Source organism: Phalacrocorax carbo, chromosome 1 (genome assembly GCF_963921805.1).
Source record: "Phalacrocorax carbo chromosome 1, bPhaCar2.1, whole genome shotgun sequence".
Classification (NCBI taxonomy): domain Eukaryota; kingdom Metazoa; phylum Chordata; class Aves; order Suliformes; family Phalacrocoracidae; genus Phalacrocorax; species Phalacrocorax carbo.
In genome coordinates, this window is record NC_087513.1 from 84,503,319 (window position 1) to 84,529,293 (window position 25,975).

General features: G+C 38.3%; 1 protein-coding gene across 2 annotated transcripts in view; it reads left to right on the forward strand.

Moving 5' to 3' along the window:
• The window catches only part of TULP3 (TUB like protein 3), a 34,144-nt gene extending 8,652 nt beyond the window's left edge, over positions 1-25,492 (forward strand). For both annotated transcript variants that reach the window (XM_064463287.1, XM_064463295.1), the window contains exons 2-11: positions 5,415-5,466; positions 10,697-10,859; positions 12,817-12,990; positions 14,837-14,967; positions 16,797-16,994; positions 17,580-17,692; positions 18,093-18,207; positions 20,089-20,187; positions 22,350-22,521; positions 23,107-25,492. In XM_064463287.1, the coding sequence (XP_064319357.1) occupies positions 5,415-5,466; positions 10,697-10,859; positions 12,817-12,990; positions 14,837-14,967; positions 16,797-16,994; positions 17,580-17,692; positions 18,093-18,207; positions 20,089-20,187; positions 22,350-22,521; positions 23,107-23,240 (1,351 nt within the window). In that variant the 3' untranslated portion in view covers positions 23,241-25,492. The remainder of the gene's footprint in view (positions 1-5,414; positions 5,467-10,696; positions 10,860-12,816; positions 12,991-14,836; positions 14,968-16,796; positions 16,995-17,579; positions 17,693-18,092; positions 18,208-20,088; positions 20,188-22,349; positions 22,522-23,106) is intronic.
• Positions 25,493-25,975: the final 483 nt, after the last annotated feature.

Genomic DNA, 25,975 nt, shown 5'->3' on the forward strand with positions numbered 1-25,975 from the left:
CTTTGTTATGCTCCTGGTTGGAAGCAGCCCTCTGTAGAGTGAGAAATGGAACATAAGATATTGGGAAGTTTGGGACATTTGTGGAGGAGAATGGTGTTCGTTTATTGTGCCTTGGAGTTCCTTTAAAGGAAATAAAGCCATGGAAACAGTTAAAAAATTAACAATCAAGATCCTTAAAATATAGGTTCATATTCCCATCAATAATGAAAGATTGTGTTTGTTAAAAGAAGGCTTTATATGTCAGACCGATATAAAATATCAAGCTTGTTAGTAACAAGATGCAGGAAACTCAAAATCTAGTCTACTTTAAAATGAGCTAAAAGTTTTTGCTGGACAGTCTCCCTGAATCTCTCTGCCAAACTACAGAGTATCTCAATTTTTAGTATCTCCCCTAGAGCTGTGCACAAACAGTTGATACTTTCTGAATTTCTCTCACCAAGAATTCAGTGCATATAGAGTGCTAATATATGCCCTAAAGAAGCTTAGAACAGTTAAAAAGCAAAACAAGCTATCTTTCCTTCTTTTGGGTCAGATTTTCTTTTAAGGTTGGGGTGGAGTCTGTTGCTGTCTGCTAGTCTGACCTTCTGCTTAAAACAGGCCAGAGAACCTTACTCATTATTTTATCAAACCTGTAACTGCTTGAATTGCAGAATAGCTTTAGCTATCTGGGAAACTTCTAAATCTGGAAGGCCTTGCTACATTGTTTGCTAGGAGGAAAAACTGAATATTTCTTTAGTGGACGTATGACGAATATACGTATTTTGTTGAATGCAGGAAAAACTGTCATGAGCTTTTTTTCCTTTGTTTAACATATTTCATATGTGTCTTTCTAGTGAATTCTGGATCATGTAGAACATTTTCTCTCTACAGGCTGCTCTTGCTGTGGCTTTTCTTGCTTCCTCTGCTTGTTGCCTTTCACTCACAGCTGCAACCAGTCAATTCCTTGTAAAACTAGTCTGTAATAAAGTCAACCTTTTATCTGCCTCTTTGCAGCTTCGACAGTCAGTATGTAAAGGGGACTTAATTGGTCCCTTGATATAACTTGAAAGAAGAATGCTTAGCTCTCCCATCTGGGATAACCACACATGAAATCTGAGGTAGGCTGTAGCCTTACTCCATGACAGCATTTTTAAGCATAATGATATTAAACTTTGATTAAAACCTGTTGTTTTCTGTTGAAAATCCACAGCTCCATGATGTATCCCAGTGGTTAATTAGTCACAGTGTTAAATCAGTAGTCATTTGTGGCCTCAAATGTATGGAACACAGTGGAATGTATTGATTAATTTTCTCTTACATGAACTGTAGGATGCATTCAAATCTTCCTAAGAGCTACATTTTCCAGTCCTTGCTCAATTTGTTCAGCTTTCTGCTGAACCCTCTTCAGCTCTTGAGGGTCCTTTCTCTTGTGTGAACCTTGGACAGAATGGGAAGACCATTTTCAGACTGCTGGATTGCTTTCTTGCCCTATTTTGTATGTTCTCCTACTTTAATATCAGGTATTTAATTATTCTCAGAGTTGCATTATACTGTGGGTTTGCATTTGGCTGATTTGATGGTAATTATTGCCAAGTGCTTAGAACATAATTATTTTGGGTTTTTTTAAGTATAATGTATTCAGCAACACAGAAAAGTTGCAATGAAAACAAGTGTTAACTGTCTAGCCATATGTAATGCTTTACAACATAGTTGGTAATTCCAAAATTGCAGTGTGTTATTGAAAAATAATACATCCATTCTGAAGGAACTGTCCATAGATGTAGTGTGCCTTTTTTACAGAAATGAAAATAAACTATATAAAAATGAAGCCCTAATTGCATATATGAATGTCTGTTAAATAACTTGTGAGTTATCTCTTCATTGTGGTTAGTTTAATATTCTGAAAATGCTTAGGAAAAGACCAAATAAACACATCTCTAACAAATTTGTCATTCATATTCCTATTGCAACATTTTAATTTCTGCTTATGATGTGAAAACAAGGCTAGTTCTGATTTCAGCAGGAATTTGATGTGGTATCAATTAAAAATAAAATATTTTGCTTCATGTTGGACTATGTTGAATCTGGAAAGGGATCTGTGAGGAGGAATGGACCTGTAAAACCCTTTACATCTTGCTGTCTTCTCCCACATTCAGACATGCTTTTGTATCTTCTCAGTTGAGTGTTTTCATTAAATAGTTGATTTCCTACACTCATTTTTATTCTGTACCCTGGATAATCATTAGTCTTCACTTCTATGTTACATTCTGGGTCATTTATCCTTTCCCTGTGGGATGTGTCTGTTACCCATCATGCAGCTTTAGTAGAAGAGCTAGCAGATTCTGGTAAATGTAGCAGAGGAGTTGGTGAGGCAGGGTCTTGTGTAGTCTGCTCTTCTGCAGCAGTTGGGTAGAGGAAGATCATGTCAGGCTACTTGAATATTTTCAGTTCTTATTTGTCAGAAGTAAATGGGTGACTGGTTTGATGGTTGTTTTTTTTATTCCTGTTTTGAACTGGGTTGTTATAGCTATGGAAATGCCGCTTATTTTTCCTGTTCCTAATGGATATTTAATTCCTCTTATTGCATGTAAACCCTTCAAACAGCAAAGCATAACGAAGAGCATAGTGATTTTGCGTGGGCATGTCCGAAGAGCACTTAGATATACTGCTCTGTGTAGTCAGTCCATCTGAAGGAAGATTCATGTTTGAAGCCCGCAGCTGTATCAGCGTGCTTCTTGCATTCCTTAGTGGTGAGCTGTAGGAGTGACTCTAGCATAGCCTTTTCCTTAAGCTCTGTAACAACACCAACCCACTGTGGTGGGTAGAAAAAAGTCTGAAGTGTGTGTATGTGTGGGAAGCTCTTTTTTATCTGCTTATTATGTTACACATTCATGATGACCAAATGCTGGAAGGAAGGTTGCAAGTGGAGTAAATAATAGCGGGTTGGTTTTTTTTTTTTAGAACCGTAGTGGTCTTGGCTTTAATTGGCTTTTTATTTTGCTCCCTGATGAATCCTTGCACTTTATAACAGGAAGGATTGATGGCTGCTTTCATTTTGTGGCTGCTACAAGGTGATCTTGGTCTGTGTTTAATAGTAAATTGTAAAAGAAAACAAGAGTGTTCTCTTTTGCTTTATCAAGCAAAGTTTTATCAAGCAAAGTATCAAGTTTCAACAATGTTTGAGTCTCCATTAAGTGGTTGGAGTTGAGGTCTCGTTTAGCCTGTGTTACGGTCCTGTTCCAACAGTCTCCAGACCTGTCTTTGATGTTACACAAGTTTATTCCATTGTGGGTTGAAAACAGTTTAAAAATCAAAGTAAATAATTTTCATTGAGGATTTCCGTAAGACACACATGTCCTGATGTTTCAGCATTTTGCCATCTTCCAGGTAAAAATGAAAACCTGGAAACTTATTTCCAAAAGTGGTACCATTTTTCTTTATTTTCTGAAGAAGAGACTCTTATTGTTGGGGGTGCATTTTTCTATTAGGAAAAGCAATAAAACCATAGACAGTAGCTTGTATCTACACAGGACACCTTTGTATTTCTTTTTATTTATATAAGAATGTGTCCGTAAATCTAATATTTATCAGAGCTACATAGATTGCTTCATAACTAGCTCTTGACTGCAGTTACAAATGTTATGTATTTCTTAAGTCAGAAGGCGTATGAAAAGGAACTCTCTCCCCCTCACCCCCCTTTTTTTTTGTTCGTGAATATTTTAACTTTTTTGGACTTTGCCAAAGATGACCTTTTACATCACCTATACTGTAAATAAAAGGCATGTGACATTTTAACTTTATTGTTGAAGTTTCATGTGGCAACTAACTTGTCTAGCTGCACTCAGTAGATATGTCTCTGCATGTTTCTTTCTGAAATTGTGGGTGATTTCAGGTGGAGACAAGCGTATTACTGTAACTGTTGCTGTGGGGACACAAAACAGCTCTCCATCCCTCTTCAAGACAGACATTAATTTTTCCCTTTGAATCCAAGGTGCTATGTGTTACTGGTTTATGTGAGGGGTAACATCAGTTTTTAGAAGCAAGGTGTTTTCGAGGTCCTAGACCTTGTGTTATGTGACAACACTTGAAAAACATTAGAAAAAATTTATAGAAATAAGGAAAACTGCCAAGTAAAACCCAATGGCAGGGGCAACTTGCTTTAAAATACCATTAGTTGGCCAGTAAACATCAATTTTAGAGTATATAAACTGTTACATATGACGTTTTGTATACAAAACTTTTTTTCTGCATTTTTCAGTCTTCCAGAGCAGGGCCTGTGTTGGATAGGATAGTCTGTAAGGACCTCTGATCTGTTGTCTGCTTGCCTGGATGTAGAGTCAGATGTGGATTTGACTGAGCCCTTTCTCCCCTTATTAGCTCTATGTGCTGTGATCCAATTTCCATGGCATGTGTTTTGCGGAAGCCTCACCCCACCTCTGTCCCTGTCTCTCTCCATCTTTCCAGTTTTCCTTGTTAGGGTTGTATTCAACACTGTCTGCCAGCTTGACTTCACATCATTGGACATTTCTGCATACCTAGACCAGACAAAGAACTTCCTGTTCAAATTGAAATTTTGGCTAGCCCTGCTTTTTCTGCATGCCACCAATAAAAAATATAGTGTTTGTCCATTCTCCCTATTAAGTATCTTCTTCCTGATGCTCTCTTACTTCCAGAGAGGTCTTTGTCAAAGCTGTGTGGGAAGAAAGTGCACAACTGTGGTAGGCAGAATATGTGCTGACTTGTCAATTAACCTTTCCCCTTTGTAGAGTTAACTGCTCTAAATTGCACTTTATGTAATAATTCATTATTGTACACAAGAAAATGAGAAGTCTGTATGGAACACAACTTAGAGTGAAAAACTAGAGTTCTTATGAAAGTTACCTATAAAAAACTTAAATAGTGAAATAAATATTTTTTCATCTCTAGGAATTAATACCAGGTATTGCAAATACAGATTCTCTCAGGTATTAACAGTAGTTCTGGGAAGTCTGGCAGGTGGATAAAATGGTGTAGGTTTGACTCCAAGACAAAACCTAAAATTCAGAGTTAATTTGGAATTGGGTATTTTATGAAGGAGCAGGGACTTTGTTCAATTGGTTTGAACGGTGTTAAGCCTTCAGACATAAATTGTATCATACCCCATAGCCCATAGTGGCTCATAATCCATCCATCAGTAATGAAACATTTTTTTGCTTACAAAATGCTTTCAGAACAGTTTATTAAGGTGATTAACTACAGTTTGGTCCTATTTATGACAGAATATGAAGTATGATTTATTCCTTAATGCCTTGTAACTTGGTCTTCTCATGGGATAGAAGTTATGTCTTACAGTAGCTTTAAAGTCTTGACAGTGAAGTTGTAGTCTGTGAATATCCTGTGCTCTTATAATGCAAACTATTTACTAGCAATAATTAATTTTTCTTTCCCTTTCCCAGCATCTTTGAGGATGAAAGCATGAAACTACGACAGCTGAAACTAGAGAATCAGGTAAATGGTATTGCCGAATCTAGTAAAAATAAGTATAGAAAAACAAACAGCCATCTAGAGACTTGAGAAATGGGGGTGAAGTGCTAAAAATGCTTGGTGTAAAGAATACAAAGAACAACTCATTGCTAACATTTTTTCTTTAAATATTTTCATGGCTTTTGTTAGTTTAAGTCAACCTTGCTATGGCTTGTAGGCTTGATGTCTTCTATATATATATTTTTCATATGTCTTCTCATTTCATTGGGATTGAGTCACCACAATGCAGGAATGAATCAAAAGAGAGGAAGACTGCATTTTAAGTATCAAAGGAAAAGTTTCCCCAAGCTATAGAAAGATCTCCTTAACGCTTTAATTGAGAAAGATTTCCAGCATCTCTTGACTTTTTTTTGCTTCCTACAAAGTAAACATTTACAGCCAAATATTTGTCAAATATTAGGTTATGGGTCTCAGTTTTTAAAGTGCTGTTTGCTGGATGCTTACATCAGCATATTCTTAAAAGCAACAAAGTATCCATCCTTAATATTATTCCTCTGTGAAATTTTAAATGCATATCAATAGATGAGAGGATGTGAGATTGTTATGATTCTCTAGCTGGCCTTTTCACATGGACCACAAATCACTGTCTTGCATCTGTGTTCAAATTAAGGAATGTTTTTTAGAAAAGCTCGCTCTTTCAGCTGAGGGAACTGTTGCAGTGGATAATAACCCTATTTACCAGAACTTGTTCCTTATTTCTAGTCTGAGTTTGCTTAGCTTTGACTTCAGTGGATTTATTACAAACTTTATCTGTGTGTATATAGGCGCTTATCTAAAACACTTTAGAGTCAAGGAATAAAATTTATCTTTGGTCATATTTATGGAAACTAGGATAATCCTTTTACCTGTAGGGTATCCAGTAACACTTGCTTTTAAAATCAAAACAAACCAAAACCAAAACAAAAAACATTAAAGCAAGTAATCAGTAGAAGAGCATTTAGTGTCAAATGTCACTGAGTAAGAAGTTCCAAAATTAAGGATGGTCTGACTGCTTGGTAATGAACCTCAGTGTCTGTTTTAGGAATGTTGTCTTGGGTCATAAGTTGGTAGTAATCACTGGCTTGTAGTGCTAGGCACTGTGGTTAACATATGCCTAGTTGCAGACCTTATCATGGGGATGCATTGCTATTCCACCAAATCCAAGCTGCTGGGCTGGGTGGAATTCCCTCAAAGCAGCTGTCAGTTGAATCATGAAGAGGTGAGTTTAAAGAATTCATACTGTTCTGCAGTTTTGTTTCAGGCTTTCTTGGATTTGGTTGAGATTGCAATCATCTGCAAAATCAACAGCTAGGAAATGTCACTGAAATATGATTTAACACCACCACCCCTCCTTGCAAATAAGATTTGTTGACAAATGCTAACAGTCTCTAATTTAGGATTGTATACTTAAGTTTTTTAGTATTAACTTTTAAAGTCTACTTTTAACTTTTACATGAATAGTACCATGCCTTCTGAAGAAGTAGAGATTAATAAGAGATCACTGTCAGACATGATGGACTCATTGCTGGTTGTAGCTGATGCCCCATTTGATTAATTTGTCCTAAACATTTCTAGGAATTGGGATAAAAAATGCAAATGTTTAGCACCTTTGGCCATACAGAGAATGTGGAATAAGCATTTGCCGCAACAAAGCCGTATGCCTGTCATCCATCTTTATGGTGGGTTTGGAAGCCCTGTCATTGCAGTAAAGTATTATTTTTACTAGTGCATGACATCAAGTACCATCTGTGGGCCAGCTTTGCATGCCAGAAGACTTTTACCTAGATTACTGCTATTTCCTTGAGGAGAGAGGGTGTGGCTGCTCAGGCAGTGCTTACTTCCCCAGCAGTAGGTGTTTCTTTGTCTTTTGAGGCACCTGCAGCTAAAAGTGCAATGCTGCCATCTCCCTGTGGGTGGAGAACATGAAGCTGAAGGCATATTTCCGAATGCATCTGGTATGGTACTGACTCTTGACGTGACGTTTCATTAATGCCATCATCATTAGCATTGTCACTGCTGCCTCAGCATGAACTTAGGAGATAGAAGAGTGGAGAAGATGTTTCAAAGCCTACTAAGGTAGGACCATGCCAAACAATAAGTGGTATGGTACTGTACCTTCAGGGGTGGAGTGGTTGGAACCCTCCTGTACACCATCTTCCAGTTCATCACAGCTGTAGAAAGGATACTAAACTAGTTCTCTCGTTAGTCTGCTATGATATATTAATCTGACACATCTGACTTTTAACCTTGTTGGAAACTCATTAGAACCGGAGTTGGTGGTTTGTGATCTTAATCATCCTGTGTTCTGATGTTATGCTTTTCTGTGGTGCAAAGAAAATGCTTCTGAAAGTATTTAATACATGGAGTTCACAAAATACTGAACACATCGTGATAATCTGTACCTGTTATTTATTTAAGGGGTTATGTGTTCTGGTGTCCTGTTCATGAACTATGTAAATTTTTTGTTGTAATATTATGTGAATTTTTACTGTAACACAGAGCTGGAAGAAAAGGCTAGTTAGTAAACAAAGTGAAACAAAATATAATTTCCTTTTATCTACTTAGTGGAATAAGTCTGAGAATAATAGTACTGAAGGTAAGGCTGCTCTGCCACCTTATGTAGAGAAAATGAACTGCTACTATCTGTCCTGTAGTAGGCTTGTAGATTATTTTTTTTCTCTCTCAATAAGTAAAGTAGTAGAGAGAGAAGCCTTTTTAAAACAAATTTCTATCAAGTGTTGTAACTTTGATTATCCTGAAGTTCTTGCTAGAAGAAGGTCTACCAGCAGGAAAGTATATGTTTCAATATAAGCCAATAAGATGCGGTTGGATTGGTGAGTCCTAGAAACTCTTTGATGAAACCAAATGTATTATAGTGAGAAAAAACAAATTTGTAGAGGGTGAGCAGTGAAATGTTTAAAAAAGCTCATCTAATAGCATAATCAGTTAAGTAGCTGTGAAAGTTGTTATATCCTATGTTGTTCCCAAATTCAATTTCCCATTCTAGCAGTAGCTATGTACTTTCTTACTGCCTTTAGGTTGTGTCTGTTTTATTTTTTTCTTGTCTGTATATTTGTCAGGTAGAGAAGCCTGGGCAACAATTTTTATCAAATCCTTATCCTGAGTATAATCTTTTGATTCTTGTTTTCCCTCTCTCCTTTTATTTAAACTATTAGAGATTTATAAACTATTATGAATTTTTTTTCTTTTTCCTCAGCATTAATTTAAAAAACAAACAACACAAATCAATGTAAATTATTCTGGAAGGTCTGACTACGTTTCCAGGAAACAAATGTTATCTGTAATTAGCATTTTCTAAGAACTTTACTTCTACTGCTTATTTTTGTTTTCTTCCTGTAGACCGATGTGATAATCTCTTTGGAGTTTTCTGTAATTTTTGCCCTGCAGGACAATCCTTGCAAATAATTCTGCAGTAACAAACACTACCTGTATTGCAGTCCAGTCTTCAAAGTGTAATTATGAGTTTAAATAACGGAGGTTATTTTGGTTTGGTTTTTTTGGTGGGGTTTTTTTTTTGTTTTGCTTTGGGGGTTTTTTTGGTGTGTGTTGGTTGTGGTTTTTTTCTATTCTTTTTGTGGTTTGTGGGTGGCTTTTGTTGTTGTTTGTTGATTTTTCTTTTAGAGAAGTGTTTGAAAAGCAGGAATAATAAAGGACCAAGGGCTGAGTTGTGTTGGAATTCTTCAGGGCGAGGTTGCTTCAGAAACTAACCTCACTTAAGATAAAAAGCCTAATAGGAGAGGAAAGAACCAACAAGAGAGAGAAAAAGCATAGCAGGAGGGGAAAGGGTTCCAAAAGCATCTATGTCTCAAGTTGATTGAATTGTTGGTACTGTTCATCTGATGGATCCTTGGAGACTGAAAAGGATTTGATGGAGAAAGAGTTTCTGTCATCAAGAACAGCTTTCAGGGGTTGTTCAGGTACCTAAGAAGCAGGCATGGATAAACTGCATTTACAGCAAGGGGCTGGCACATTGTTTGCATAGTGGTGTGTTACAAAATATTAGAATATGATTTTTTCTTCTTAATACATCACCTTAACTTCTAAGGATTAAGTGTGACTGTCTTTAAAATGGTGTAATGTCCCTATTTGCCTTGATTTAAGCTTAGAAGTTGTTTCTGTTCTCACGAAGTAGGAAATCATAAACGTCAAATATGTATGCATCTTGGAAAAGTAATGTTTTATTTTTTAACATTTGAATTTACCGTTCTCTTCTTGCAATCCTGAATTACATGGAAAAAGCTTGCAAGGTAGAAGAATTTTCCTTTCACTGGATCAGTCCTATCTTAATGACTGTAATTTCCCTTTCTTTCCCTTCACCCCCCCCCCCCCCGCTCGCCCCCATTTAAGTCTTATCTCTCAACGTTGGTTTATGGGAACTATTTGTTTTCAATTCTCCCTATAAGATGATAGCTTTTGAGACAAAAGCCTTTTCCTTTGCAAGTCCTTACTTGGTTTTGCTGCACTGTGATAGCATTTATAACTGCAGTGGCAGAGGGGGCCCTGACTAAGGATTTTTAGAAATGTTATGCTAATACAGTAAAAGACTTAGTTGCCATATAATGCATAAGGCAAGGGCTCTCATCTTTACTCTGGCATTTTCAGATAGTCTTGGAGGTAGTTCTTTTAATACAAAGTTAGCTGAATTGTACAAAACAGGGAGGAAAAAAATAGACATTCCCTGCATGCGCAGGGAGTTGTTCTCCTAAACGACAGAATGCAGTGGAAGGAGCGGAGGGTCCTTGTGAGCTGTTTTGTCTACTCTATCAGCTTAAGTGCGTAGGATGCATGGAGTAATAAAATTGCATGAACATGCTGTATATTATAACATTTACTCTGTGAAATGTTTCATATTGGATTATAAACAACTGCTGAATTTGTCTATTTATATTAAGGATTGTTGCAATTTGGACTGGATGAACAGAGTTAAAATTATCTGCTGATGGTGTCAGGATAGATCAGAAAATAAGCAGGTGTTCACATCACCCATCAACCACTGATGGAGAATCAAAGGCCATGTCTCACTCCAAAAACACAGTGATATCTGTGTCTAGGATTTTTGTAAGAGATTACAAGAGTATTTCAGGTTCATTGGAGATCCTGGTCAGTGACATGTCATTGCCAATGGCTGAGGCTTGGTTTCTGCCTCCCTGGATGTGGTTACTCATCTTTATTTCATGCTTTTTCTTTATTTCAGAGAGCTCTTCTAGAGAAGAAGCAGAGGAAAAAACGTCTTGATCCCTTGATGGTACAACCAAATCCTGAGGCAAAGCTGCGTAGGTCAAAGCCCAAAGTGTGTGAGGAGCAGACTCCTTTAGTAGGAACTCCTGCCCCTTTCCACAGTGATGTTATGTTACATGGTAAGTAATCAACCTGATTGCAACAAATGTTCCCCAAAATGCCCGTGCATGCATTTTGTCACAGATGGACACCTACATTGCTGTGACAGTGGTCAAGTGATAAACAAGATTGATTAGATACCTTCCTGTGTACAGAACTAGAATTGTAGTACAGTATGGTTGAGCAATACTGAACTGTAGAAATAAACAAAAATCTTACCTTGAATTTTGTGACAGCTGAGAATCTTCATGTGCCTTTGAGGAATCTCTCCCTTGTGTTAGGCTAAGAACTCTAGAAATGGGTTAGGAACTTACATAATGGTAGGGAGAAACAAATCCAAATAAATAGGGTCTTCTGAAGCTGTAGGGTAAAGAATAGGAAAGAAGCCAGTAGTGACTGCCTGTACTTTTCTTCGTGGTATGGTATACTCCATCTCAAGGTTGTGCGTGACTGAATGATAAAGTAGACAAGAGCAAAACAAAAGTCCTATGAATAGTGAATTAGGTTCTTGCTGGTTTTTACCTCATTTGTTCATTTTCTGTGAACTTCGAGACAAATGAAATATGACAAACAAGCTATAGTGGTCCAGAAAGTCACAAGCACAAAGTGATATCAGAGCCAAAGGCAATAACTCAAAACGTTACAGTAAAATAGTAACCATTCTGTTAAGAGTAAAAAGAAATACAATAGTGAGAGCCTTAAGACTTCCCTGTCACAGGGAGGAAAAAGAGGAGCTATGAAACCCCTACATTCCAGTGGAAGTGTCAAGAAGTAGTTTGAGAGCCAAGATCCCATCAGCCTATCAAGAAAGTAACACGAAACTTCCTGAGGCTATTGCAGGATGTTATACCACCACCATTATATTAATAGGGAATTAATGTGTAGAGTAGAATTTAAAACACCCTAACACACCAGTGTTACCTGGTTTGAAGATCACATTTGGAGCTATGTTATCCCCTATCTTTTGAATGTTTTTCTTGTTGTCCAGATGTCTTTCAGAATCATAGGATGGGGAGGAGAGTGGTGATTTGGATGGTAGCATTTATGTGTTTAAAATTAGGTGGGAGAAAGCATCTGTTAAAAGACGCTTTGAAGTCAAAAAGAGAGTGAAAGAAAAGATTGATATAACTTCTAAGTTAGGAAGCTTTAGTAGTACTGAAACGACAAGAAAGACAAGTTAAAACTAACTGCTCCCTCACTAGCTTCCTTAGTTCTGAAGCTTCCTCAGTACAAACAAATCCTGTTAAAAAGTGATCACAGCAGTAAACTTGTTCAGAGATCTGATGACTAGATAAAGCAGTGAAGTTTTAAGAAGGAAAACAGTGGGAAAGCAAGAAATCCAAAGCTGGAACTACACTTACATATTGTGTGCTACAAAAATGTGTATTAAGTATTATGCCAGACCCTGACATCGAGACATCTCCACCAATTATGAAGCACAGTGCACAGCTGCATTGCATGTTTAAACATGGAAATTTCATTTCTGCCAAAAAGATAGAGGGCATCCATTTACAGGTTTTTCTGCCTGTGGCTGTAGATATTTTTATCAAATTGATTTGTGATGTTCACTGTAGAGTGCTCACTTACTGGAACAGGCACAAACAAGAAACCTAAAGGAAAAGAAAATAGAGTAGTTGCCCATAAATACATTGAAGGATATCAGTGCACATGACTTTTTTTTTTAATTAATTGCTTAAGCCCTTACAAAAGAAGTAGATACAGTCACTATATATAAATGCAGAAACTGATGCCTGATTTAAAGGAATTTAAAGTGATATAATATAATAGTAAAGTTTAAAGGTCTCTGCCAGAGTCAGGCCTGACTCCTCCCAAGTCTTCTGACAAAAGTTGAAAAAGTATTGGTCAGTACCTTAAAGGGATGCTTGAGCAAGGGAAGATGAAAAGGACCACCATCCTGGGATGCATCTTTAGTGGTAAAAAGTCAATTTTAGCATTCTGTTTCGTTTTGGCCTGCAGGCATTGATGGACCAGCTGCTTTCCTGAAATCAGAAGTGCAAGATTTGGGGACCAAGCTCCAAACTCTGTCTGCTGGATCTTCCAAAACAGAAGACAATGCAGATCAGGAAAATGGAGAGGCTTTAACAGACATAGCAGGCAAACCAGGTCTGCAAGAAATCTTACAGAAACGAGGTAAGAGTTGATAATGGGCAAAGGTCTTTTTTGGGCTCTTCTAGTTCTTATAATTTTTTTCAGTAGCATTAAAAAAACTGAAGAATATGAGGAATCATGAAAGAAATGTCTGTAGGATATCACTTTTAAATGCAGAGCTAGTAGATTCTACAGCAGGTAGAAATGCAGAACTGCAGTTCCTTCCTCTAATATTAATTGGAACATACCAGTTGTGTTTTAAAGGTTTATCAATGTGCAGTATAATTTCTGGCCTTTACAAGGAAGTTGGTGACAAAATGCTATACATTTTGCTAAAGTTCAGAGTATTTTTATTCCAGATATATTATATCTGGGTATGATGCTTGGAATATTTTCACAACAGCAGAACCCTCTATAGCCAGTAAATGCTGTACTTTAACTATTTAGGAGGCTAACGGGAAAGGTGATCTTACAAAGTTGGAGGCTGTCACCATCATCAGTTTGAGTTTTATATTCAGTAGTTATACCCCATTGAATAGGTTCCCAGTGGAGTGTCCATCTGTCTGCCAAGTATCTTATGTTGCTGCCAGTACCACAGGAAACCTTTTTGTTGTATGCAGCCTAAGCATTGTGCAGCAAAATAATGGCTAGTGTTTAATATGGTACACAGATTGTTTTTATTTTGCCAAGCCTGTCTTGCAGAATGTTTCCAGTATACTTTGTGTATTAAGGTACTAGCATTTGTAGAAATATTTCTATTCAGATTTCCAGTCAGATGCAACAGCTGCTTACCTATGGATAGCAACATTACACAAGAGTTAGGAAAGGAAGCAGGGGAGAATATCCAGAAACTTCAAGGGAAATTAGTGGAGGTAGAATATAAACAATGAATTTTGAAATTGGCCGGAGTACTAGGGTTAACGCCTTTCCTCTTTCCAAATGTGCTTTGTCAAGTTTACTGACAGGTTGTTAAGACTACATTTTTCTGTTTCATCTGAGACAAAGAACTTCCAGAAGTCCAAAAAATCCCTTCTATTCAGTGCCATGTTGGAGCACAGTTATAATATTGGCTCTCAAAAAATAATTCAGTTTAGTAGGCTGTGTGTTCATTGTCTACAGTGGTTTATGAGCTTTTCCATTCTACAGCCAAATTAAAGAACTGACTCACAGAACAAAATGATGCAGTTCCAAGTGGAAGGAAACACCACACAGTGATGTGTACAGAGCTCTTTATAAATGTCTTTATCCAGAGTTATTTTAATTATATACCCACAGTCATCTGTACATACTATGCTTAGGTTAAGATTAAATAAGTCCTGGAACTACTCTGTCTATGCTTCCGTTTTAAAAAAAATCAAATCATTAGTAGTATTTGAGACCTGAGTTACTGCTACTGATGTAAGAATGGGAGGGGATCCTACTGAAAAATTATCATATCCGATTTCAGTGTAAGGGGAAATGGTAAAGGATGTAACTATACAGAGTCCAGGTTACAGGATAGGTGTCAACATATTGATCTGGATTTCCTTTTTTGGCTCTTAAGACACGGAGGGCTTTTTTGCGTGAAAATAGGCAAAATGAATTCAATGGCAGCATATGCTAAGTAATATGTTACATCGTGTAATATCACAAAAAATATGTATTAATAAAAGCCTGACAGCTGCTTAATCATCTGCACAGTGACAGCTGCAAAATATCACTAGGGATTTGAATTACAAGGCTCAGGAAGCAATATAGTGCATGAAGAAAATCAGCAAGAGAATCTGAAACAACAGAAATTAATTAAAAAAGCAAGAGCAGAACAGCTATGCAAGAGTCATATGAATTAGTGATGCCATGACTCATGGCACCTTTCAGAGGTTACCTGCTTGATCCTCTATTCTGACAGGAATTTCAGGCAGTTTGAATTTTGATGAGGAGGACACAGAAGAGGAAGAAGCTAGTAAGAGACCAGCATCTCACTCACCATATCCTGAATCTGAGAGGCCTAGTTCTGCAACCAGCGAGAAATCTTTTGCAGTAAGTGTCTTGAAATCCATTTCTGATACAGGCTGGGCACATGCTTGATTTTAGTATTAACCCGTTGAGCACTGGGTTAAAAATACAGTAGTTGCAGCTACAGTTAGCTAGCATGTTAATCCCTGAAGGTAGAGGAAGGTCATTATTGTCAAGTTATCTGACAGAAGGGCTATTGAGTTAAACACAAAGACCTGGTAAAGATTAAAGGAACAATGGTGGGCGGAGGAACCCAAGTAGTCTAATCAGTGAAGATGGAAACACAGTGAATCAGCTACTCCTATGATCCTGAAAGGAGACAGATTAGACCATTGTCTCTGGTGTAAAATCCACCAAGATGACTCAGAGAATCTCTGAAATGCCATGCAAACTTAAGAGGGATCACTGCCTGAAGGTTTATACCATTTATTGTGGGATGCAAGGGGGAACAGAATTTTGGAATGGAACAGAGAATTCTGGGATTGGACAAAACTTTTATGGGGTGTTTAGGGGAAGGGACTCAAGAGGGAAAAGAAAAGGGTCAAGGTGGATCAGGGAGTAATAAGCATGGGAAAATAGGGGACTAAAGGGGGTACAAGGCACCAGATGCATGTAAACAGCTGCAAAATGATATGTTTGTCTGGCCGAGCCTTGTGCCTGATTACTGCAGCATGTCCTACCATCTTCTAAAACTCCATTTCTAACTATTTCCTATGTGAATGTGTTCTCGTGTGTTTGTGTGTGTGATACACACATACATACATACACACACACACATACATATGCTAACAAGCTATATGCTGGACTGGCCAGTGAGTTGGAAGACACCAGCATCAGGAAGACCCAGGATCTGAGCTAGTGACCAGATAAAGAGCATAACGTTTGGGTATGGATGCTGGACAGCCTTAAAAGTCTATGCTACTATTCAAAAACCCATATGAGTATACTTGTGAGGTGACTGTGTGGATCTTGTGCTACACTAGTGAGTGAGTAGTACAAGAGGTCTGGGTGTTAGCTACTTGGGAGACTGGGCTAGGGGTGCCATCTGCTGGAGATACAGGGTGGGGGGTGCAGGGGGGGGGGCCACTAGTGAGTTTCAAGTCTGTGTATGCGTGTCTTTGTGTGTATTCACTCAGACTTTGTGCTGCTGTACCTGGGAATAGGGATAAACCAGCAACATCATCTCCAAGGGCAGTAAGGGAGGAAACTCCTGGATTCTGCAATCCACAAGGATTCTGCAATCCACAAGGATTCAGCTACCTCTAAGAAAAAATTACTTTAATGACCTATACCAGATATTCATTAGAATTCCATTTCCTTTGGTGACCATAACTTGCATCCTGACTGCAAAACATTGTTGTAATGTTCTTCCAGCATTTAGTTGACATGGTTCTACCATCAGCTTACTCTGTTTCTGCTACTGTTCTGAACCAACATAATCTCAGTCCTCATTTCAGTCGCAAAAGTCCCAGCCTGTCTTACTGCAGCATCCATCAGTTCAGCTTATCATGGTGCCTGATTTCCCACAGAACGTTTGAAGTTCTAAAAGCAGAGAGGCTCTTTGCTTAGAATATTTAGTGTCTCATCCTATTTTCCCCTTCCTAGCAATTCACTTATCTCTGGGTAATGTGTACTTTTTCTCCCCTCCCATTGGAGGGCTAGTCTTTCCTCAGAGTAAAGGTCTTCAGCCACTTTCTTCAGAGGAACACAGGTGGTCTCTCATTTAATTTCCCCTTCCTACATATATTCTTGAGACACAAGATCTCCTGTTTCAACAGACCTTTCTTTTCTTGGGGTAATACCAGAGCCTCTGATCTGATATTAATTTGCTAATATGATGTTTCTTCCCACAGGAAACAGGTGCTTCCTGTAGTCCATCCCCTCAGGCAGAATCACAGCTGGGAGAAGTAGAGAACTTGGAGGATTTTGCATTACGCCCTGCACCCCGTGGTATTACAGTCAAGTGTCGAATCACTAGAGATAAGAAGGGAATGGACCGGGGCCTCTTCCCTACTTACTACATGCATCTGGAAAGGGATGACAACAGAAAGGTATTGGAAACAGCACAAAGTATCTTGGCTAGTGTACTCCTACCACAGAATATTTTTGGTGTAAGGGAGAGCTTCTGGTAAGAAACCAGAAGCTGAGGAGAGCCAGCATGCAGATGAGGACAGCTTATACTTGACCAAGGTACTACGGAGGGAATTGTAAGGGAGAGCTTCTGGTAAGAAACCAGAAGCTGAGGAGAGCCAGCATGCAGATGAGGACAGCTTATACTTGACCAAGGTACTATGGAGGGAATTGGCAGATTTCAAAGCCATAATACCATGAAAGAAGAAATTAAAAAACTATAAAAATGTCAAGGATAAAGAGGACCAGGGAGACTGAGCTGTTCCAGAAGAAAAGGAGGGAAGACTAGAAAGGACAGTTATATTAATCAGCTGCTGAGTGAGCTGAACGGAGGAATAGGATTTCAGGGGGTGCGCTTCTGGAAGAGATCAAAATTGTGGAAACAGTAATAATCACACAGAACAAAAAGGGGAATGGATGTGGGAAATGGGGAGATAACAGTTTGTATAGCAATGTCTCTGCATTCTTACAAAGCTCCAGTCTTGATCAAGATTTTGTATTTCCAGACATTCCTTCTTGCAGGGAGAAAACGAAAAAAGAGCAAGACATCCAATTACCTCATATCAGTTGACCCAACTGATTTATCCCGGGAAGGGGAAAGTTTCATTGGAAAACTCAGGTGAGAACCACAGATGAAAACTGCAGACAGGAGAGATTGGATTTTCATTTTAGCTGAGTTGGGGTTATGAATAACAATCTGGTATCAGTTCAGAGAGAATGAACTCACATTGTCCTGCTTAATGTAATCTGTATTCACCTGGGTTGGCAACCTTTTCTCACCATTAATATTCCTTGTGGCAATTCAGAGAAGGAAATCTGGCTTGATGCTTTTCCAGGATAGGTTACAGGCTCAGTTCACCACGGGCACTTCACAGAAGCTCCTTACCGAGCTGGCAATAGGAAGATTCAGATGGCAAGAGATGTGTGTTTGCACTGTGCTGTACAGATACCTTCAGAAGATGACAAAACTTTCCACTGATGTGTGTCTCTTTCTCTGTCTTTCCATAATCTGGTATTAGGTCAAACCTCATGGGAACAAAATTTACAGTCTATGACCATGGAGTTAGCCCAGTCAAGGCACAAGGTCTAGTGGAAAAGGCTCATATGAGACAGGAGCTTGCAGCTATTTGTTATGTAAGTAGCGCCTCTCTCCTTTTGCCCCTTTCTTTTTTGTCGCCTGGTTGCCAAGGAAACAGGGCTTACAAAATCATGCTGCCTGGCAGCCTCCCCCACTTAACTTTGGAACCAACTGACCAATTTCAACCAGATACAACAAAGGGCAGAGGCCTCAAAGATAAATTCTTAAAAGTTTAATGAAAAAAAAAATTAATGCTAGGGGAGGGAGAGAGACTCAAACTAACATCCTGATGACCACCTTACCTGGCCAGTCAGCATATCCTTTACATGGAGCCAGGCACAGCATGAACTGCCTCTTGCCCAGCCTGGTATCTGGTAAACACGAAGAAGGAGCTGGGAGTACCCTGTGAAGCAGAGTTATATTTTGCAGAACCAAAGGCATTTTGGTGGATAGGAAGGAGGTGGTATTATTTCAGTAGCAGCTTGTTGTTGGTAAGGATATGGTTCCAGGGGAAATCGTGATTCACTAGCTCTGTCCTAGAGATGTTTTCTTTGGTCTTGTGAATCACCTTGGTTAGGCTTCAGAGTGAGGAGGTCCTTGTGGACACTCTAGAACTATGTAAGCATTCTCACATCGCATTGTTTCATATTCCAGTCCTAAAGTTTGAGTAAAATTTGAGGTTCTTTACAAAATGATGGCCAGTTAAGTGGAAGGCTTTTTACTTTTATCGTAGGTATAGCAGCAGAAATTTAAAGGCGCATTAGCCTACTGGAGCATGATCTTGATTTTTTGCTGTTGATCTTAATGGCACTTGGGAAAAAAAATTGATGTGATAATTCCAGTACTAGCCAGTTTACAGAATTATCACTGGATATTTTCTTTGTATACAGTATTCTTCAGTTCCCCACCTAACTATACACAGCAAGGTGTTAAAATGAGTACAGCAGATAATACAAAGTCAGCTTTTCAGACTTCTGAACTTTTATCTGCAAGAAGTTAATAAAGTTCATATATGAAGAAAATCAGTGCCCTCATTCTCATATGTGCCCTAGATTTCTGAAGTGAAATAATAGAGGTTGCAACCCCAAAGACCTTTTTTTCTGTGTCTGCAAAATGTACTAGCATGTTTGGAGAAGCTGTATCACTTCTATCAATCAGTTCAGTACTTCTAAAAGATTCTGGCTTTTTAATTGGTCTTTGGGAATTGTAAAGGTTATCACTGACATTGTTACAGAACACTTTAAATGGACCCTTGGATTTTGGCTGATATTATTAAATGGATAGTTTAGAATGCCAAGACTTTATTCTTTGCTTTTTATACTCAGTCCACTTGGAGCAGTCTCATGCAGTACTCTGGAAGAATCTGTGTGTCTTAAGATTGAAGCTTGGATAGATGCTGAATGCTTTGTCTTCTGGGTCTGTTCTTAATCATTTATAAAAGAGCATGATTTAAGAGAAAATTGTAGGTATGCTCTTAAACATAAATAACAGCTGCTAAAAAAGACTGTCATTCATTCTTCAGAAACATTTTAGCCTAAATGGTGATAACATAGACTCAGGTCAAAGATGTTTGCTTTTATCATGCTTAAGGCTTGTTCACTAGCAAGATTTTAACGCGTTTTTGCATCAGATGTAAAAACTTATGCTTGGAAATTGCACAAATTGCACTTGTCTGATTTCATTATAAATGTTTCATTAGAATAACAGATGCGTTCTAAATTAGGTAATACTCTATGTCTTTTAACAGTTCTGAAAATGTGAGTGAACGCTGTTCTCAGTGATTAAACACAGTTGTAAATAGATAACTGCTACTACAGTTGTAGCTAACAAATCTCCAAAAAACAATATAAATGTGGATTCAAATTAAGTTTTGCTGTTGTTCCTTCTTCAAGATGGAGAATCTCACTTACTGAAAATAATGTCTTTTTGTCTTTCAGGAAACCAATGTGTTAGGTTTCAAGGGTCCCAGAAAAATGTCCGTGATCATTCCAGGAATGAATATGAATCATAAGCGAATTCCAATCCGTCCACGAAACGTGAGTTTGGTCATGTTTCAGATTGGAGGAAGAGGTTAAAACTTTCATGTAGAGGTCTGGATGTTACTGACAATCAGGGTTTTTAGAGCAAGGTTGTTAATACCCAGGGCTTTTGTAAGTCTGGTGGAGAGTAAACAGAGTTTAGCCTAAAGGTGTTGATTAATTTGTTCTTGCCTTTTACCTAATTTTTAGCCTTCTGAATAATGTTTGTATCCTTACTTGTCCTTTGGTCAGCCTAAATATTATTTACTTGGCTATTGCAATGGCTTGTGTATATTGTTGCTGTTGCACCTATAACCCCTCCTCATGGGGTCTCTGCTACGCTGGATGAACACAGAACAAACTTGCTTCTTTCAGGACCTTACATTCTTAGCCAGTGTAGGAATTACAACAGATAGATGATAAACAGATGAGGTGGTATTCTGGTGTAGCAGCAAGAGAGTAACTACTTTTGATCAGAATGCTGTCAGTCTTTTTGTAGGAATCACAGAAAAGGAGGATTCTTTAAGAAGAAAGTGGCATGAGGAGAAGGATGGAGTTTTGTGGTGGTTTTTAGCAAGGATTTCTTATACATATGGGGGATGTTATAGCTAAAAGCTTACAGAACTGTATCTGAAGATATGTTAAGGTGTATGATGAAAATCATTTGGTTGCCTTAATGTGGGTTTTATTGTTCAGTGTGATAGAAGATCAAAAGACAGAAAGGACAGATGCCATCTAAAAGACATTGTCTGTTTTAAGGTAGAAAATGGTATTTGCAGCCATGTTGTGAGTAGATAAGAGTAGGACAAGAGCGTATTTGTTGAGGTCAGAGAAAAAAGATCTTCAAGAATGGAAATTCAGAGTCACAAGAGCCTGGAAAAGAGGTTTAATTTTGTGAATGGACAGGACAATTATATCTGGAGGTGGTCATTTGTCTATCATCATTCAATTGGTGTTGCCATCTCCCCGTCAGCACAGTGATGATTCCATGGCCTTGCCTTTATTTTTCTCCCCTATTTTCTCAACTGTTTTGCTAGCAGGCAAGCGTGCTGACAGTGGACAAGACTGAAACACAAAGCTGTTCTGAAAAGTTGGCAAAGCTTTCAGTGTAGGGTTTTTGTCTTCTTTCTCTGTAGTGCAATGCCTCTGATTTAGCAATACTGCTCCAACTTTAAAGGAGGAAACATTGCATCTAAATGCTCTTTGTTGGTGCCAATTCTCGACGTTCTTTCTGCATCTATATAAAGTAGATAAAGATAAAAATAAAGATAGAAAGTAACTACTTTAAATTGAACAGTAAGTTTTATTTAGGTTATCCTCAAAAATCCACTATTGTATCTGTATACAATATTAAAACTGTTACTATAGCTGTATCAGTCAGACCTCCACAACAAGGTGCTTTCTGATCATTTTTTCCCATTAAATAACTTCAGTTTGGATTAGTTTTCTTTGGATTATTTTTCTTTAGCATACACTATTTCGGTTTGGATTTTATTTGTTGCAGAACTTCTAAAATTAAATCATATGCTGTGTTTCACTCACTACTATTTGCAGCTCCTTGTAACTAATTCTGTTTGTTAAATTTAATGTGCTGGGTTTACCTCGTTTTGTATCTTTTTGGTTTTATTTATCTTTTTCATATTGTCCATCACTTACTGGACCCAATAAGATGACATTTAACCTACTTAAGGCACACATACAGCCTGCGGCAGCCTTTGGACTTTCTACTGAAGCGCTCCAGGGCCTGGCACTCTGCAGTTAATTGTAGATTTGTTTGTTTATTTCAAAGCTTAGACTTTTAGAAATGGAAGCTAGATCCAACAGGATCCAAGAAAGCTTGTGAGACTTGGAGAGTATTCGGGCCAGGAGGATGGCACTCATCTGTGGCCTGTGAATTGCTTCCTTTTCTGTACACACACTTCCTTCTCTCTCATTCTTTCTTGTTTGGGTAGGAATATGGTGATAGCTTATTTAGTGGAAAGGAATGCTTGGACTGTGAATCCATGAAAGTATCTTCCTGGTACTTGCAGGATTTTCAGTAGAACTGAGTTTAAGTGCTGTCATTGTGTTTCATTAAACAGGGAATGACCTTCAAGTGACAGAGTGCACACACAAGAGAGGCAGTACTCAAAAGCAGAGCAATTCCAAATCTGATAAATATATTTCTTTCTTCTGAACAGGAACATGAGAGCCTGCTGTCAAAATGGCAAAACAAAAATTTAGAGAACCTCATTGAGTTGCACAACAAGGCTCCAGTCTGGAATGATGATACTCAATCCTATGTTTTGAACTTCCATGGGAGAGTCACTCAGGCCTCAGTGAAGAACTTCCAGATTGTCCATGACAATGACCGTAAGAATCTGATGGAGACTGTGTGGGCTTATTCAAACAGGGAGAACCCAATTTATTTAATGAGGTTTGGGAAGCATAGGACACCCTTCCTGGAGAAGGGAGACTGGGTGGGTAAACTCAGCTCAGGATTACTGGGGACTTCTGAGCTGTCAAGACACAATGATATAAGGCCTCCCTTTTTCTGGGGTGGGTGCAGAGACTGCTGTATATAGCTGCAGCAAAAGAAGGGGCAAAAGCAAGCTTCCTGAAAGGAAAAAAAAGGATTAACATGGCACCTTCAGCCCAGCAAAAGAGTGGTTTGAGATTTGGTTCTGAGAAGAAAGGTAATCTCTAGAATAACACAGTTACTCTAGAGAACAGATTTCAAGACAACTCTGGTAAGACAGAATGGATACACTAACCACATATATTTGGGACTGCCAGACATGTGGTTTTTTTTGTGGATTTTTTTTTATTTTGTTTGTTTTTGTTTTTTTTGTTTGGTGGTGTGTTGTTTTGTTTTGTTTGTTTTGGTTTTTGGGTGTTTTGTTCTTTGGTTGGGTTTTTTTTCATTGTTTGTCTCTGAATCTTTCTTTTTCTCCCCAGCTGACTACATTGTAATGCAGTTTGGTCGTGTAGCAGAAGATGTGTTCACTTTGGACTATAATTATCCTCTCTGTGCTCTTCAGGCCTTTGCTATTGGACTCTCCAGCTTTGATAGTAAATTGGCCTGTGAATGAGAGACAAGAGGCTTGAAACATGGAACTCGCTCCCATCCCTGCATCTTGTTTTAAGAGTTCCAGGTCGAGTAATGAAAAGCATATTGGGGATGGAAGGGAACTGGAGGACAGACTTCTGCAGGCTTATTAGAAAGCAAATACCAGGCCTCAGAGCATTATGACAGTTGACAGTAGACCATTGTAGGAGACCATCCCAAGACTGAGCAGTCTCTGTATGCACTGTGGAAGAACAAGAAATATGGGTGATGGGAACAAGAAATATGGGATGGGTGATGTCATCAGTGTTGATTCTGCTTTCAGAATCCTTGTAATGGATGCTGCGTGAGAGTGGGCTAAGGAATTTAGTCCACTAATTGGAACCCCTTGCACCTGGGATTAGAAGAATAATGGTTTAGTGTTCATATGCCTTGGAACTTCCACAGCGCCCCTGGAGATGATGCTGCTGATCTGATCATGAGCTCTTGAGTTCCTGATCAGATGAATTCAGAAAAAAGGAGGAAAATTCTCTTTTGCCCTGTGTAGCATTTTGCTGTCTGTTACAACAGACACAGAAGGATTCCAGTTATGGCTCTATGCAACCATAGGTAATGTTCAACAAATACATAGCTGGAATGAGACATTGGCTCTAATAAAACAATTTTACTCTGTGGGATGATTCTCTGTTAAGGCTGGCAGTCCAGTTCCCTTTCCTTATTCTAATTGCTCATATCCCTTGACAGTCTTTTTACCAAATAAAGAACAATCGAATCTCAAAAGCTCCCTTTTTAGTTGGTGATGATATATGAGTTGCTGTTTCTGTTATTCTTAACCATGTGAAAAATGACACTGAATAGATGATAAATCTGACTGAATTTGGCAGAAGGTAGTATTGTAACAATATACAGTACTATTCCTGAAAAGCAGTGTTCTAATTGATTGAATCTAGACTGTAAGCTGATCAGAAATATTTTTAAATTTCTCCATTGTTTGTAAAATGTGCTATATTTTTAGGAATAAGTTAGTGACCAATTTAATTTTTCTTAACATGACACTATCTCAAGTCATGACATATTAAAGTACATTTTGTATAAATAATTTTAACCTGACTATAAGAAGGAGTTACCTCAAAAGGAGATTACAGGTGTTTTCAAAGGCATCAGTAAGTTTAATAACATTAATAAATGTATCACGGGGCTTTGCAATGTGTCATTCCAGTGTTCCATTTTTAATGCTGGATGTACAATATGGAGACTGTAGGTCACAGCACAGAATGCTGCTTGGTTCCTATGGCCTTTATTCATCAGAGTGAATCGCTGCACACCGTGACGTGTAAGCCTCGTAGCCACTGTGTACTAAAGCATAGAACAGTTACTATCTTGCCTGTTTCATGGTCGTTATGCATATTCGTGACGATCCTGAAAAACTCTACCCCTCTATTGAGACAAGAATAGGTGTTTTCCAGTTTTGGATATTGTCATTGTCAGCAGACTAACTGTTTCAAGCTCCAAAAAGCCAGATTTATTGCTTTTGGTCTCTGGAGTCTTTGCAGTTGTATATATCTCTTGCTCTTTCAAAATAATGAAACTTTTGGAAGACATTTTCTGATATTGCCAGGAAAAGAAATTATGGTAATCATGTGTAAACTCTGTATTTAACTGCAAATTATGAATTGATGGTAAGAACTCCAGTTTGCATATCTCTCAATGCCCATTTTGCATTAGATGGTGAGCTGTTGTCTTGAGATGATTTTGGCAAAGAGAACTTGAACCATGGATCTCTTTTCTGCCTTTGTGTGCTTCCTGCTTATCAGGGTGGGGACAAGACCTGGCAGTGTTTTCCAGTTGGGCTCTTCTGAGTTCTTGGCTAATGGCTCCTGCATTCCCTCTACCCATCCAGAAAAACTAAGTCAGCTTGTTACCTCTCTGATTATTTTTCAGACTAGGACTGTGTGAAAGAAACTGCTGTGTGTTAGTCTGGGGTGACCTGAAGGTAGAATGCTAATTTCCAATTCAAGATTATTTTCTTTGTGCTCAGAAGGCCACACTAGCACACCCTTACTCACCTTCTCAGTTAGGTGGCTTGTCAGCAATGCCTCTTCAAGCTATTTGTTGACATAAAATGATCCTAGCAGGGTCAGGGCCTCTGGGTCTCAGTCAAAATGTGCAGACAAATGAACTGATTCAGTGCTTTTTTATCAGATACTGTTTTACATTAATTGTATTTATAACTTTTTATATCTAAATGAAAATAAACTAATTTATATATTGAAAAAATCTGTAATTCTAAATGAGTTTTTTGTAGGATTTTGCTGTCACTTGTGGGTGTTCTTTATTCCTCCTGCACTATGTACTACGTCAGTATCTTCCTGTCTCCTTGTATCTCATCTCTCTTCTTACTCCCCCCCTTTCCTTTTTAATTCCCAGTTCTCTTCCTTTGCAGTGTTTTTTTTTTATACACTTTTAGAAGTCTGGGAATAAATGTAAGGTTAGTCTCTCTAATACTTCTTCCTCACCCACCCCTCCATCAGCAGGTCTTCCTATATAATTCTTGGTTTCCATTTGATTCTCTTTAAGTCACTTTTCTGCTCTGTGTTTGTAATGTTTCTCCCAGCACCCAGTTAGGGCTTTTGAGGTGGTTCTTGATGCATTTTCCTACCTTCCTTCAGAACCCCTTCTACTGCTGAAGTACAATACCATACATTTCTGAATCAAGAACTGAAATAAAACAAGGCTAGGAGGAACACCAAGTTGAAGTGG